The sequence below is a fragment of the Pecten maximus genome, unplaced genomic scaffold (assembly GCF_902652985.1).
Source record: "Pecten maximus unplaced genomic scaffold, xPecMax1.1, whole genome shotgun sequence".
In the NCBI taxonomy this organism is placed as follows: domain Eukaryota; kingdom Metazoa; phylum Mollusca; class Bivalvia; order Pectinida; family Pectinidae; genus Pecten; species Pecten maximus.
Window position 1 is genome coordinate 14,731 of NW_022979257.1, and position 15,333 is coordinate 30,063.

At 34.2% G+C, this 15,333-nt stretch overlaps 1 protein-coding gene across 1 annotated transcript; it reads left to right on the forward strand.

Moving 5' to 3' along the window:
- The first annotated feature begins 6,545 nt into the window (after positions 1-6,545).
- On the forward strand, positions 6,546-9,258 carry LOC117318405. Its single transcript, XM_033873394.1, has 2 exons — positions 6,546-6,678; positions 7,440-9,258. The coding sequence occupies exons 1-2, from the start codon at positions 6,672-6,674 to the stop codon at positions 7,832-7,834; spliced, it is 402 nt and encodes a 133-aa protein (XP_033729285.1). The 5' UTR covers positions 6,546-6,671; the 3' UTR covers positions 7,835-9,258.
- The last annotated feature ends 6,075 nt before the right edge of the window (positions 9,259-15,333 follow it).

Consider the following 15,333-nt stretch of genomic DNA (forward strand, 5'->3'; position numbering starts at 1 on the left):
TGCTATGTAACCTGATACATATTTATGCCATATTACCTAGGTAAAAACTGACTGACAAATATTTGTCATGTCATAGACATCACCGTGTTAGTTACTTTTCTATTTTGGAAATTCACAGAATTCTAAACTGAAACCACATTGCTATTTATACACCCACGTCATCAACCCCGACTGTGAGTGAACTGAAACATGACGAATGTTCTATTTTTAGAAATTCACTGAAATCTGATAAAGGAACTCCCCTTTTCACAGCAGAGGCAGCTTTAAAAAGCTGAAAATTACAGTTAAAATTGTACACAATCATAGTCTGCACCAGCCGCCGTTATACTCGGACAACCTTAGAAATGCCTTGATTTCCGTAACCATGATCACATTTACTTCTTAAGTGTTGAACAGTTCTGACCCGGACAAGATTGTTATCAAATCTTGCACTAATGGTTCTTTGACCTTGACCTTGAAAGGTACGTTATTTTCTTCAAACTGAAAACACATTGCCATTGCTTCATCCAAGAACTGAAACAATAGCTGACGAATGCTGTATTTTAAAAATTCACGGAAATATAATAAAGAAAATCACATTTTCACAGCAAAGGCAGCTTTAAATAAACTGAAAATTTACAGTTTAAAATGCTACGTACATTTTCACAATTACATGTACACAATCATAGTCTTACCAGTCACCATCATACTGGGGCATCAAATTGACTGGTAAGTATAATTCTATTATCAAACAAATATTTCTGGTATATATGTACATTTTATTGATGGACTCACTGATATTCTATTTACAATTGCACAGCAAGAAATCATTTCTGTGTAAATGTATTTCTTATAAACAGCTCCCTAACAGTAGAAATGCTTAAATTTCCGTAAGCATGATCACATTTACATTTAAGCTGTTACACAGTTCTGACCCGGACGCGATTGTATTAAATTTTTGCATTCGTTGCTTCTTTGACTTTGAGTGGTCGGTTAGTACAGTGGTAACACACTTTCCTTTCACCAAGGTGGCCGAGGTTCGATTCCACGATCGGACGTAAAAAGGTATGGGGTCACCTGCCCGACCACATTGGTTTTCCCCGGGGGCGCCGTTTTCCTCCCACAGTAAGACCCTCTCGCGTTTAAATGCGGGCCAACAGGCGTGATTAATATAATATAATATAAGTTGATAAAACTTGTTTCGCAATTGTTGTAAAATACATACGGTTTATATTACATTTGAAATATAGGTCACAGTAACCCGTACAAAGTAGTTAATTGACGGTGGTGTAATTGTTGAAACGTTTTCCCACAGCCATGATCTATCAAAACAATGACAAAGACGAAGGAAACAAGTAGAACAGTACTAGAGCTATACCACTTTCTTTCCAATTGGAGACACAGCAATAACATGTGATAGTTGGGCATATGTAACTGATTACATTAGAAAATTATCTTCTTTAATTGAAATTTGGTTTCAGACGGTAAGAAGACATATTACCACCACACAACTAAGGACGGAGCCGCACAAATATTACAGTCAGGGTACATCAAGCAATCAACTGATACGAAAAAGATGCTGCGTATGGTCCCGGTACCTACCTTAACAGAATGGGCCCAGACAAGTCCCAGATAGATATAGCAAAAAATAACTACGACGGACTCAACAATCGATTCGCAGATAAAATGTTGAAGGACGGTAAAACAGACGTCACCATAGCCATTGATTTGCCCAGCACTAAGGTTACCAAGGCGGAGTCAGATCGCGACATTTATGTGTCGCCGGGAGATGTTACCATAAAGGACAAAAATCCAAGGGTTTATGTGAGGGATGAGGATGGAAAGGCTCAGGAGTTCAAACCCAAGAGAAAATGAAACCCGCGAGTACTGGTACACATGATTCTTTCGTGTTTGCTTTGAATTACATGCTAAATTTTTTCTCTCTAAAATCTATGTAAAAAAATGAAATCTTGAAATCTGAAAGGCGAACATTGTTTTCTAATGAAGCAAAAGTGTTTAAAGAAGCCTAATTCTTAAAGCTTAATTCGACTCAAGCTTTACAAGGACTGTTAAATAACAAGTGTAATTTGATGGCTTAACAAGAACAGCATGAAAACAATATGATAATGTATAGATAATACTAAATCCAACTGGATACAGGCATTTCTTCCTCAGTTCTAACGACTGTTTAATAAATAAACAGGTATGAAGTATGATCTTTGTGATGGATGACGACACGATGTTTCTAAAACTTGCGTGATCACTTAAAGTTGGATTAAAGATTTTTAAAGATTAAAGATAGAACTTGGATCTAACCGATTGGTCAATGTAGAAATAGAAAAGCAGTGCAATTCATAATCATTTGGATTACAGGTTGCATTTTTCTCAACCAGAAGAGCTTAACGTCTAAAAAATATCTGAGAAAATTTACAGGCTGGTATCATCTTTAAATATGAATTCAATAATAGAAAAAAATCTTCTGATAGATATTGCAAATTTCAATGGATTATGTACATTTGCTCTCTTTTATTTACGCTGTAATGACATGATTAGTTATATCTTTGGTTGAATAATAGCCCGAAAACCCTTTATGTCAAGACAATTGAATCTTCACAATCAGTTTATTTAAACGACAATAAAACCAATTTCGTATTTGGATGGAAACTTGTCATGTTTTAAATTAGCATTTTGTATTTTACCAACCCATTTCGTTTTTGAAAAAGCTAGTCCTATTTCGTAAAACGTTCATTGTTACCATATCCATCTGATAGGGGACTTATACCTTCAAGTTATTACATAATGAATATTTACCTAATACAGAAAGTCTTAAATTAAATCATGTCATGAGATTGACCTTTAATGACGAAAATGTGTCTGACACCCATTTATATTTAGCAGATAATGTTTCAACCTTCTTTAATTTGATGTTGTAACCATGGTTATATTCCCAAAACTGTTATTTTAATGCCACCCCTTAATAAAATTGATGTTCTGTTTCTGTCGATATTCATTCCTGGGTTACATAGTGGAAGTATCATGAGAGATGAAGAACATTGAAATCAAACTATTTTTGAACGTAAAACAGCGAGATATGCAGAGATCTGGCCCGATTGTCCAACCAACGGTTCATAAACATGTGTTATATACATGTATGTGTATTATAAAATGGCGAGAATTGCAGGGACTTCCTACTCCGAATTCCAAGTCTGTGCATGTCTCGTCAGCGTCCAACTACACCGCATACTGTGACATAATCACATTTTCAAGTTAAGTTCAAGGAAAATAACTTGAATTTTTCAGTATAATAATCAGGTTATGGCATACTTTGATTTTTATATATGATGAATTGAATATTTTCATTACCACAAAAATAAAGACATCAAAATATCGTTCCCTGTTACATGAATTAGTCAGGGTATTTGCCTGGCAGATTCTTGTGGTTTTGCGTAAAACCCAAGAACCGAATATTTTTCACCTGCTTCATAGCCGATGTGCACATCTAATATCTTCCCAGTGTTTGTCAACAGAAAATGTCTCAAAACGGACATATCCAATACACAGTTGGCATACATATTCAACCTGCATAAATCCAGTGTCAGTAGAATATTCCACAATGTTGCTCAATCTCTCGAGGCGACAGTTGTTCCCTTGTATCTGGGATCTGAACATATTTCTGGAGAAAACGCCATCAACCATAACACTGCATTCACCAAGACTTTTTTTCAGTGATAATGATAATGTCACAGTTGTTTTAGATGGAACGTACATCTATATTGGAAAGAGTGGCGATCACTAGTTTCAAAGAAAACATTACTGCAGGCAGAAAAAAAACTATATTAAATGTATGAGTGTAGTTTCTCCAGATGGATACGTCTTGGACACGGTTGGGCCATTTTTTGGGAGTGAAAATGACGCCACAATAACCAAGAAAATCCTTGACGGAATTGAAAGCCTGAATCCTCTCCTGCAGTCAGAGGACCATATCATCGTAGATCGTTGATTCAGGGATGTTATGAAAGACATCTCTGAAGTGGGATATGGACATCACATGCCATCCTTTCTCCAGCCAGGAAAGAGCCAGCATGCTTCTCTTGAAGCCAACACTGATAGATGCATCACAAAAACGAGATGGGTTGTTGAGAGCTATCACGCAAGATTTAAGAAATTTAAATTCTTTCAGACAGAACTCTCATCTGATCACTTCATTGACATCATTGCAACACTCGTAAAGGTTGTAACCGCTTCCCTGAACTTCTTCCGTGGTTCTATATATGAACCTTCTTCTGAACAGGTGCTGAAATACAGGGCAATGGCTGAACAAATGAAAGGGTATCAACTAAGGTTAATGAGCTTGCACAAAGGGTAAAGAATGAACCGGAGTTATCCAAACGTGCCCAATCTTACTGGCAAAAGCTTGAGGCGACTGATGTTACCTTTCCAAACCTCTCTGAGGATTACTTGGAAACATTGGCGTGTGGAACATACCAGCTGAAGTAGGCAAACGGTTATATAACCGAGCATCTCAGTGATGACGGAGACTATGAGGTTATGGTATACCAGCACTCCGATGACCTATTACGCTGTCAGCTAAGGTCACGTCATAGATCACAAACCAAATATAACATCTGGATTTTATATCACGATGCACCAAATCCGATACAGGCATACTACTGCACATGTCCTTCTGGTCAGAGGACGGTAGGCATGTGTGCACATACCGCAAGTGTCATCTACTACCTCGGAGTTTATAAGCATTCTTCAACCAATCTAAGGAAATCCAGTTTTAAAGAATACATCCTATAGACAGAATTTGATGGGAAACCTTCAATAAACAAAGAACACACAAAACACATAACAGATCAATGAAAAATTCAAAAACAACAAACATTTGTTTCTGCGGATCCAGTACATATATTTCACCATATTGTCGTTATTACTTACTAGACCCTATGAATATAAATATATATGCACTATGTGTTGTTGATCCAAAGGTCTAGATTTGAATTACCTGTCGTAATTGTACTATGAGAACTGTTTATATATATAATATATATACATATATATACACACAAAGGTGTCTCTATATTCCAAATCATTCGGCTCCTTGGCTTTGGACGAGGAAAAGGGAATACATATCACTACTCAACTAGCCATCTTTGCTACAATTCAAATAATATGTTTTTCCTTCAAAAATTATAATTCTGAGCACCACCAACATGAAATTTAACCTGTACTGACGTTATCTTTTTATCATAATGCTTTTTAGTAAAATGGGTATGGTGTTCATGGTGTTTGTAAAGAGAAGAGAGGTATAATGTGGTGTGCAATGTGTACATTGTTTGCATTTGTTCTTAAAAGTGAACGGAGATATATCATAGACACCTGATATCTGATGTTAAGAACGCCTACATAATAAAATAATTCATAAATCAACAAAACATCATTCAAGAGGCACTTTATATGCAATAAAAGTAGACATTTTCACTCGAAACTGTAGCATGAGAAAAATCCCGTATTGACTCTCAGTACTTCCAGTACTTTGATATACTAAAAAAAAATAGGGGTAATGCATCTTTGAATTGAAAAATGGCTCAATAGCCAGGGGTTTAGCTATACAAAATTTTGGCATTTGTTTATATGATTGGTAAAGATGTTTTTAAAAGTAAAAAGTTGTCTGCACTAAAATACGAACATTGTTGAATAAATGGATTTTAGTATAGGTCTAATTCGCAAAAAAAAATATTATATTTTGAATTGTTCTCACATAAAAATGAAATACACTTTTATATTGTTGTTACGTGTTCCTAAGTGCACAAGATTAGGCTTCAAAAAGAGAGTATAGATGTCAACATTCTGTCTGAATTTATACATTTTGCTAGCTGTTATTGACGGGTCATGCTGCCATCTGGTATATGCTATTGACTAAAGCGCCACCTGTTGGCCAAATGAGAAAATGGTTTCCAAATGTCGAAAAGTTATGAGGAATTGATCATATTTGATGAATCAATCATTTTTAATGAAAAAGCTCTGTGGGCCAAAATCACTATATAGCTGCAACAGGTCCTTTCCATTGATTCTATACATTCGTTCACTCTAATATACGTGATATGATTAGTTCGGTCTAATAATAGCCCGAACAAACAGTTATGTTATGTTTTAATTGTGCAGACAATAAAGACTTCACAATCAGTTTCTTTCAGTGACATGAAACCAATGTCGTCTGTGAATGGAAATGTTTTTAATTAGCAAATATACCAACCGATTTCGTTTTTAAAAACGCTATATACCAATTAAAGTATACATTTCTTTTTTATACATATCATTATACAGTTATGAGTTATTAGCTTAACAAAAAGCATCCTCTATGACCAGGCTATGTTACTGTAACCTGCTACATAATACCACATTACCTAGGTAAAAGCTGACTGACAAATATTTTCATGTCATATTAATCACTGACCACATTGCTATTTATACACCCACGTCATCAACCACGACTGTTAGTGAACTGATAAATTGCTGACGAATGTTCTATTTTTAGAAATTCACTGAAATCGGAAAAAGGTATTCTTTTTCCAGCAGAGGTAGCTTTAGATTACTGAAAATTTACAGATTAAAGTACAAAGTACATTTTCATAATTACATGTACACAATCATAGTCTTATCGGCCGCCATCATACTCGGACATCAAAATGACTGGTAAGTATAATTATATTACCAAACGAATATTTCTGGTATATATTTACATTTTACTGATGAACTCACTGATATTCTTTTTACAATTCCACAGCAAGAAATCATTTCCGTGTAAATTTGTATTTTATAAACAGCTCCCTGACTGTAGAAATGCCTAAATTTCCGTAGAAATGATCACATTTACATTTAAGCTGTCACACAGTTCTGACCCGGACACGATTGTATTAAAATTTTGCATTCACTGCTTCTTTGACTTTGAGTGGTCGGTGGTACAGTGGTAACACACTTTCCTTTTACCAAGGTGGCCGGGGTTCGATTCCACGATCGGACGTGAAAGTGTATGGGGTCACCTGCCCGACCACATTGGTTTTCCCCGGGGGCGCCGTTTTCCTCCCACAGTAAGACCCTCGCGGGTTTCAATCCGGGCCAACAAGCGTGATTAATATAATATAATATGATAAGTTGATATAACTTATTTTCCATTGTTGTAAAATAAAGTTTACATTACATTTGAAATATAGGTCACAGTAACCCGTACAAAGTAGAGCGTTAATTGACGGTGGTGTAATTGTTGAAACGTTTTCCCACAGCCAAGATTTATCAAAACAATGACAAAGACGAAGGAAACAAGTAGAACAGTACTAGAGCTATACCACTTTCTTTCCAATTGGAGACACAGCAATAAAATAATAGCATGTGATAGTTGGGCATATGTAACTGATTACATTAGAAATGTATCTTCTTTAATTGAAATTTGGTTTCAGACGGTAAGAAGACATATTACCACCACACAACTAAGGACGGAGCCGCACAAATATTACAGTCAGGGTACATCAAGCAATCAACTGATACGAAAACAGATGCTGCGTATGGTCCCGGTACCTACCTTACCAGAATGGGCCAAGACAAGTCCCAGAATGATATAGCAAAGAATAACTACGACGGAGTCAACAATCGGTTCGCAGATAAAATGATGAAGGAAGGTAAAACAGACGTGGCCATAGCCATTGATCTGCCCAGCACTAAGGTTACCAAGGCGAATTCAGATCGCGACATTTATGTGTCGCAGGGAGATATTACCATAAAGGACAAAAATCCAAGGGTTTATGTGAGGGATAAGGATGGAAAGGCTCAAGAGTTCAAACCCAAGAGAAAATGAAACTTGAAAGGCGGAAATAGTTTTTATTAACCAAATTGTGTGAAGAAGTTAAAAAAAATAAAAAAAATAAAATGTTGAAGGGAGCTGCAGTAACAACATACTTTCTAATCATTTTCGTATATTTTAATAACTGAAATTTGAAAACAACATTGAAATACTTGTGTGTTTATTCTGAATCGGCGCAACTACTCATAAGAACAAAACGTACAACGGACTATTGGTCGAGTGAAAACAAGAAAAGACTCTTTAAAAAAGCCTTAATTTTATTTCAACTTTATTAGGACTGTTATAATTATAAGTGTATTTTGATGATATTTTTAAAATATGAGTTCAGTTGTAGATAGAATTATTTTGATAGCTGTTGCAAAGAGGTATGACGCATATTGGCCTGTTTCGACCTAACGGTGACTGTTTTCAAAATCAAAAAAATAAATGTTAAAAACTGAGTTTTTAAATACAAGCCATAAAATCTATAACATATAAAGGTTCCTATTTGCGCAACAATTGTTTGTTCATTGCAATGGATATTTCATAAAATGACCGTAAAGTTACATCATCGAGCTATTTGCAGCTTTCGATGGGGGTTTTCCCCACATTCATATCGTTTTTTGACATAGATCGCATCGGAAGACCAACTTTTACAATGTCTAATTGTATTCTATGTATCAAAAGACAAATAAAATCCTATTCTTAAAAATTGGTCCTCCGATGCGCTGGTATAGAAAAATTGAATAAACGTAGTTGATAAAACGTTTTAATTTTAGCATTAACTAGACTGATTATAAATAATAACATTCTTGTGGTTTTTGCATTAAATCCAATTGAACCGAATATTTTTCACCTGGTTGGAGATTTTCCGTAACATTTAGATCACTCATCAAGATTGTTTTTTTTGGTATTATCGGATACCAAGTCGAGAGAATATTGAAGTATTTGCCAGGTTTTAACCACGAGAGTTTGAGAATACAATAGCAAATACCTTTCAATCCTACTCGAAAATCTCAAAGCGTAATTTCTTCAATAGTTGATTTAAACAGAATCCAAAGCTTTGAAAACGACAATAAAAAGCATTAGGCGCAAACTGTTTTAGCTCAGTTAGCCTTCTCAAAACCTAAATACATTGAACATATATCATGTTTGCCTTAATATGTACATTTCAATAAATAAATCAATAAATAATCAACAAAACAGGTTTTTTTTATGTACGTTCTGCTTAAATTTATATGTTAAGACAGCCACGATGTATGTAAAATGTATTTAAGGTAAACAATTAATTAATTAACAAAATATTCTGCTAACAGTCGTTTCTGTACCCTGACCCACTCTCAAGAGAATCAGCTAGGGTTTTCACACAGACAAAGCAAAACAAAAACAAAAAACTAAACAAAAACAAAACAAAGCAAAAAGAAAAAAAACGGAAAAAAATAAAAACTATTTAGAATAGGTTTGTAACCTTAATGTACTATCTGGTAGATGCCAATAGCCACCCTATGTTGCCATAACGAATTGACCAATAGACAGTAAAGTGGTGACTTGCATACATTGATATGGTAAAGGATGAAAAGGCAAACAATTGTCAACATTTTAATTAATTCATAATTGAAAAACATAATAAAGAAAAAAAGGTAACAAGTTATATGAAAAAAAAGAACAAAAAACCCAACAAACAAAATAGTAAGGTGAAAAACTGTGTTTCAGATGGATAAATCATAGACTTCCTGTGTAACTACCAGTAAACGTTGAAAAAAACAGTCTAAAACCTGCCGAATTGACAGGTTTGCATACCTAGACCAACCATATAGAATATGTCGGTGAATACATCTGAGATAGCAAACGCAATGTCATATATAGGTAGATTGTAAACGACAAATCAACAATATGGAAATATGCATCTAAAGAATCAACACTCTATAACACTCATCAATGACTTTAAGTCATTAAGATACATTGACTTGGCTGGTTTAATAACCTTACTCAGGTTTATAGTAATATATCAAAATTATCTTATATGATACATTTTGAAAACGGTTATCAAACATCAACATATATCTTACTTTTGCACAATGTATTCAGTTGATTTGTTTTTACTTGTAGGTTATGATGAGGATAAACTCACACTTTCATAATTAGGTTGAATAGGAGGCGAAAGTAATTAAGCTGATAATGGCTCACACTTGATAAAGTATTACGATCCATAGTTCTGCCACAGTCTGTAAACATATCTTAGAAAAAAATGAATTACCGAACAGGTTCTCCATAAAGTTTACAGGTAGCTTCTTTCAGGTTATGAAGTGTGTTGTTGCGGAACACTTTATTTTTGCGAGATTTATCAGAAAATAGCCCCTTCTTGTCCATATATCGGTACACTTGCTATCAAGTTTGATATTCCTTGGGTTTTCTCTCTCTCTCTTTTTGGCCCAGCTGGCTCTGGTTTTGGATAGGTCCTCATTGATAAGTATTTATTCACATCTTGGGACTATTTTGGTAGTGTCATGTCAATGATTTTAACCTTTTTTTTTATATAGAATTTCAACTTTTTGATTGTGGGAGATAGATATTGCAATAATTGGCCTTGGTTTTCTATCAATGCACAGCAAACACTAAAATATATCCACTCTTTAGATACTATAACAGGAGCATACTGTATTCGTAGGGGGATATCTCAGAAACGATTTCTGAATACTAAAACTTTTTAATCCCAGTTGTAAGCTTTTATATTTACACCGTTAGCTTAATACGCACACAAGTTATGCTTTATAGACCTTAATTTCTTCCAATTGATGCTTATCAGAATACCAATGCAGAGAGAGATTGTTGTTATCATAACTCATAAAAAATAAAAGGGGGATATAGAATTATTTTCAATTCAATATCATGCTTAAGTTGATATTTGTTTTCTGGGATTAATATTTCAAGCAATATTCAGTGTCATTTTTAAGAGTCGATAGCTGTCCTGCGCAAATAGGGTGTTTATCGAATAACACCCCAACGACAGTAGATGATTGTTCGTCCTTTAAGCTTCCAGAGAACTCATAACTCGGATATACACAGTGCATTAGTTCCATGTCCTATCGGCTGGGCTGTCGCGACCTCCTAAGAGAGCAATCTTAAATCTACTGCAGAAACACCGCATGACTAGATTGACAAACAACCTCCGAGTGTATCACATTTCTAATATTTCACAGATCGAGTAATGTTCTGATGCGCATGAACAACCTTGAAGCACAGGGCTGGTGTACCGAAGGCATCTACGTAAATTTGTATCCATGGTATTGTCAAACTGCAATAGGTCCCCATTAACAGGCTGAGGCGGATCGCCCTCGTCCCACCACTTGCTCATTCCGTCAATGGCATAATAAAAACAAATGTTCAGTTATAATAAAACTGTTTCACTTTCGACAAGTAAAACCCATGTTCATCATCGCTGTTTTTCTGTAAACCTGCTCCTTTAATCATTATTCTATTTATAGAATTTCACAGAATTCAACAAAAAAATAGGCTTTACCGGGAATTCTTTTCTTTAAAAATAATTGTGTTTCTGTTTACACACCCAAAATGACAGGTTTGAGAAAGATAAAGAAAACAGTTTAAAAGACAACGCACTTCCAATAGTTACATATACACACCCGTTGTGATAGCCGTCCGCAAACATACTTAGACTACAAAATGGCTTGTATGTATACATCATACCTTTATTTAAATGAGTGTTATCATATTTCTACATCAGTATTAATCAGAATGATGTCTGCAATGATATTCATCTAAAATTATTAATCTTACCAAAAAACTGTATTACTCATGACCAAAAAAGACTATCCGATGTAGTATAATGATATATATGTTAATTTATCTTACAAATGATATGTTAAACTGACAGTAACATTAAACCCAAAATAACGTTCTTGTCCTCATGCTTAACATGAATTGAAGATAAAAGTAGTTGATTTGATTTTTTCTGGTTCTAACGACCCATGTCTAGAATCTAACAATCACTTTTTCGAAGCATGAACACATTATTTCTTTTGAACCAGGCTAATCCTTATTTTCCTGTTAACAAGGGAGAGGCTGAATTTTGATTAACTGGTAATTTATTTACTTGATAATCATAAACTGACGATGGTATGATAAACCCAATGCTGATATTTTAAAGATTACTTATGTATAAAAATGGTTGCAAAGGAAACCGACCCACAATCTTATATAAAACAAAATTATGTAGAGGCATGTCATAAACAACGACAGCAAATAATACTGAAAATAATGCCTGTATTTTCTGATCACTTCATGGACCATAGCTTTATGCTTGGCAGCTTCCATGATTGATAATTACTTGGGAGAAATAGGAATCGAACTACTAGTAACATGACCACCTCAAGAGGGGAATTACTACGAATAAGGGCGTTCATTGTTTAAAACATTATAAATGTCGCTATGACAATAGTTATTTACACATAATACCCCTGTTTCCAATAACTACAGAACGATTATAACTTAAAATGCCTTATGTATGTTTATTTGTAATGTGACTATTAGTGCCACGATATCAAAGCTGTCTGACAAATTAGAAATAATTTGTATTTGCCTATGTATCTTTCACGACATAGAAATATGTTTGTTGACCTGTTTAAAGTGCAACTAAAAACTTCCTGAATACTCGGGCCGTTATACAGATCAATCACATACAGCTAATACGATGGCATATTGTATTTTTTAATTGGCATAACTTCGTCAAATATCTACATCTTTCGGTAAAGATCAGATTTCTGCATTGTATTTATCAACAATAATCTAACTTACATCTATATTTGAGAAATAACTTTGTTGTTTATTATAAGAAAGGTCAGACTGCCATAGAACCCCGGTGTATTGGTCACCAGTATCCTGCGGTCTATAGGAATCTATCTAGTAATATAAACACTCCATTTTTTCAAGCCGATAGGATGGACGGGGATATTAGATCAAATAGAAGACCAAACGACAAATAGCCCACATAATTAACGATTTCTTAATTGTTTAGCATTTGAAAAAAGGCCTGGCCTCATTACATAAAAAGAAGATGAACATAAGATTATCCTGTTAAAGCAGAGATACGATTTTGATACACTGTTTAATCCGTTTAAAATTACTTGCGTTACTATTGGTCAGGTAAAACTCTACGAAGAGATAATATGTCATACCTTTTGGACAACAGGTTCATTTGATAAACAGGTTCAATACCTGAAAGTATAAATTCCATTGGTTAATAGAATAAATGGTGTGTTAATAATCGGATATTTTACGTAACAAAGACTATTCAATATGTTGAGGTGAAATTACTTTTTTTTTACTGGGTACAGGCTCGCAGTCTTATTCGTAACATTTTGGTTGTTATCGTGACCCCCTTTTTCTATGTAAAATATAAATGTAAAGGAATTTACCAAGATAAATGGCCGCGCTTATATTCTGCAAACGTACATTTTCACTATAGCATATGAAGGGGCATTTTACCCTAGTGTTGCTACCATATTATTATGAATATTTTTAGGTGTTAAACTTTTTTTATGAAAACAAATATTAGGTTTGTGCTCTTTGACCGATTTTGTCCAATTTGTGAAAGCCGCTTGTCTTGTTTACTTGAGTGCTACCTCGTCAATATGAACTTACCAAATGAGACCAGTCCTTGGGTACACTGCCCGATATAGTCAGAGAATAGTAGGACTTAAAAAGAACATCCTTGAGTACCTCCTTCATTATACAACATATCACTTATCCCTCGTATATGTATCTTCGTTTTGCATTTATGTACTAAATGTAAATAGGATTTATTTTGGGGGATTTATAATTATAAGCAGGGAAAAGACTTATGTATGTATTTGTCTGAAGAATCGCCGCGAGGCGAAAAAACCTCTAAAGACGTGTTGCAGAGTTTTTATTATCTTTATGGATTACTTCGTCCTTAGTGTTCATATTCAACTGTTTTACTTTATATGAAATAATAAAAAAATGACTTTGCCGCTAGGCATGAAGAGGCCTGAGAGGGAAGAAATTCCTTGCGGCGAAGTCTCGTTTTTTGTTGTTGTTTTTTGTTGTTTTTTTTTGTTGTTTTGTTGTTGTTTTTTTTGTTGTTTTTTGTTGTTTTATTTATTTTTTTTATATATATATTATTATTATTATTTTGTAACCTTCGCAAGGACAGATTTTATTTATATACTATATATAATAGAGCAGAACTTGTTCCTCGGAGGTATATCATCAGGTCTTTTATGGGAAATTCTAATTCATAAACAGGGGTAATCATTTGGGAGGTTTCAAAAGGCTGGAACTTACTAGAGAATGGTCAAATAAGTTCATATTTAACCATTGTATCTTTAGGTAATTATCCTAATCTTTAAATGAACATATGTATAGAGCTGATTAGAGGTGTGAGCGTGAGTTTTAGTTAAAATGTAACTAGAATGAATGTAAGGTTTATCTGTCATTGTCATGATTTTAAATATCTCAAAATTAAGTCATTTAACTAAATCAAATTCTTGGTTTTAACTTAGAAGTGAGCACGGTCCCTGGGATATTTATTGTAGCGTATACTCCAAAATAAAGTTTGTTGATAAAAGATTATGGTCGAAGGGCAGACAACCCCAGTTGAGAAGTTCGCATAAACAGAACTACGACAGACAAACCATGAATGGACCAGATTAATAATAGAGTACGGTTACATTGATAAAGAATTATGAGACCATTCGTGAAGTTCTTTATGGACTTGGATCTAATCAGATGACCACCCGAAATTCTGTAGCAGTCAGCCACTATACTAACATAATTATTTTTTCTCTCCTTTAGTAATAGCTAGTTAAGTTTAACTTATCTATAAATGTCAATTTAGCCTGAGGTCGGTATCAAACTGACCAGGCGGACTGGTATGGTAATCCCCTTAGTAACTTAATGGACACTAAACTGAATAGTTATACCTAAACGAAAAGTGGTAGTTGATGAATAATTGATCAAACTGCATGTACAGAAAAAGCGATAAAATCTTGACATCCGCATTTATTTTAAATATTACCTTTAAAAGGTGAAACGATGTAAATTCTTATTGAAACGTCACAAACACCTTCTTTGTGAATTGTCCCTTTAATTAACAAATACAAAATATAGCATTATTACAAGTATAATTAAATTGAAAGTAGTCAGAGGCAGTATTAGCACTATACATTTTTATCACAAAATTTCTTTTTGATACTACCATGATTATACCTGGATAGGTCGAACAATTTGACCGTAACAATATCAATATACACTATAGCTCTTTGTAAATGTTATCATTTCATATAAACAAAATACTGGCCAAATTAAAATTGCAGTTTTATAAATGGGCTTGATGGTCTTTTGTTTAAACTGCAGTCGAACGGTTATATGCCCTGAAAAGAGTGGGAGTTGTTAGGAAAAGATTGTTCAAAATGACACATAAGATATTAACACATTTCAATAACAATTTCAAGTCAGACATAGTAAATTGTAAACTG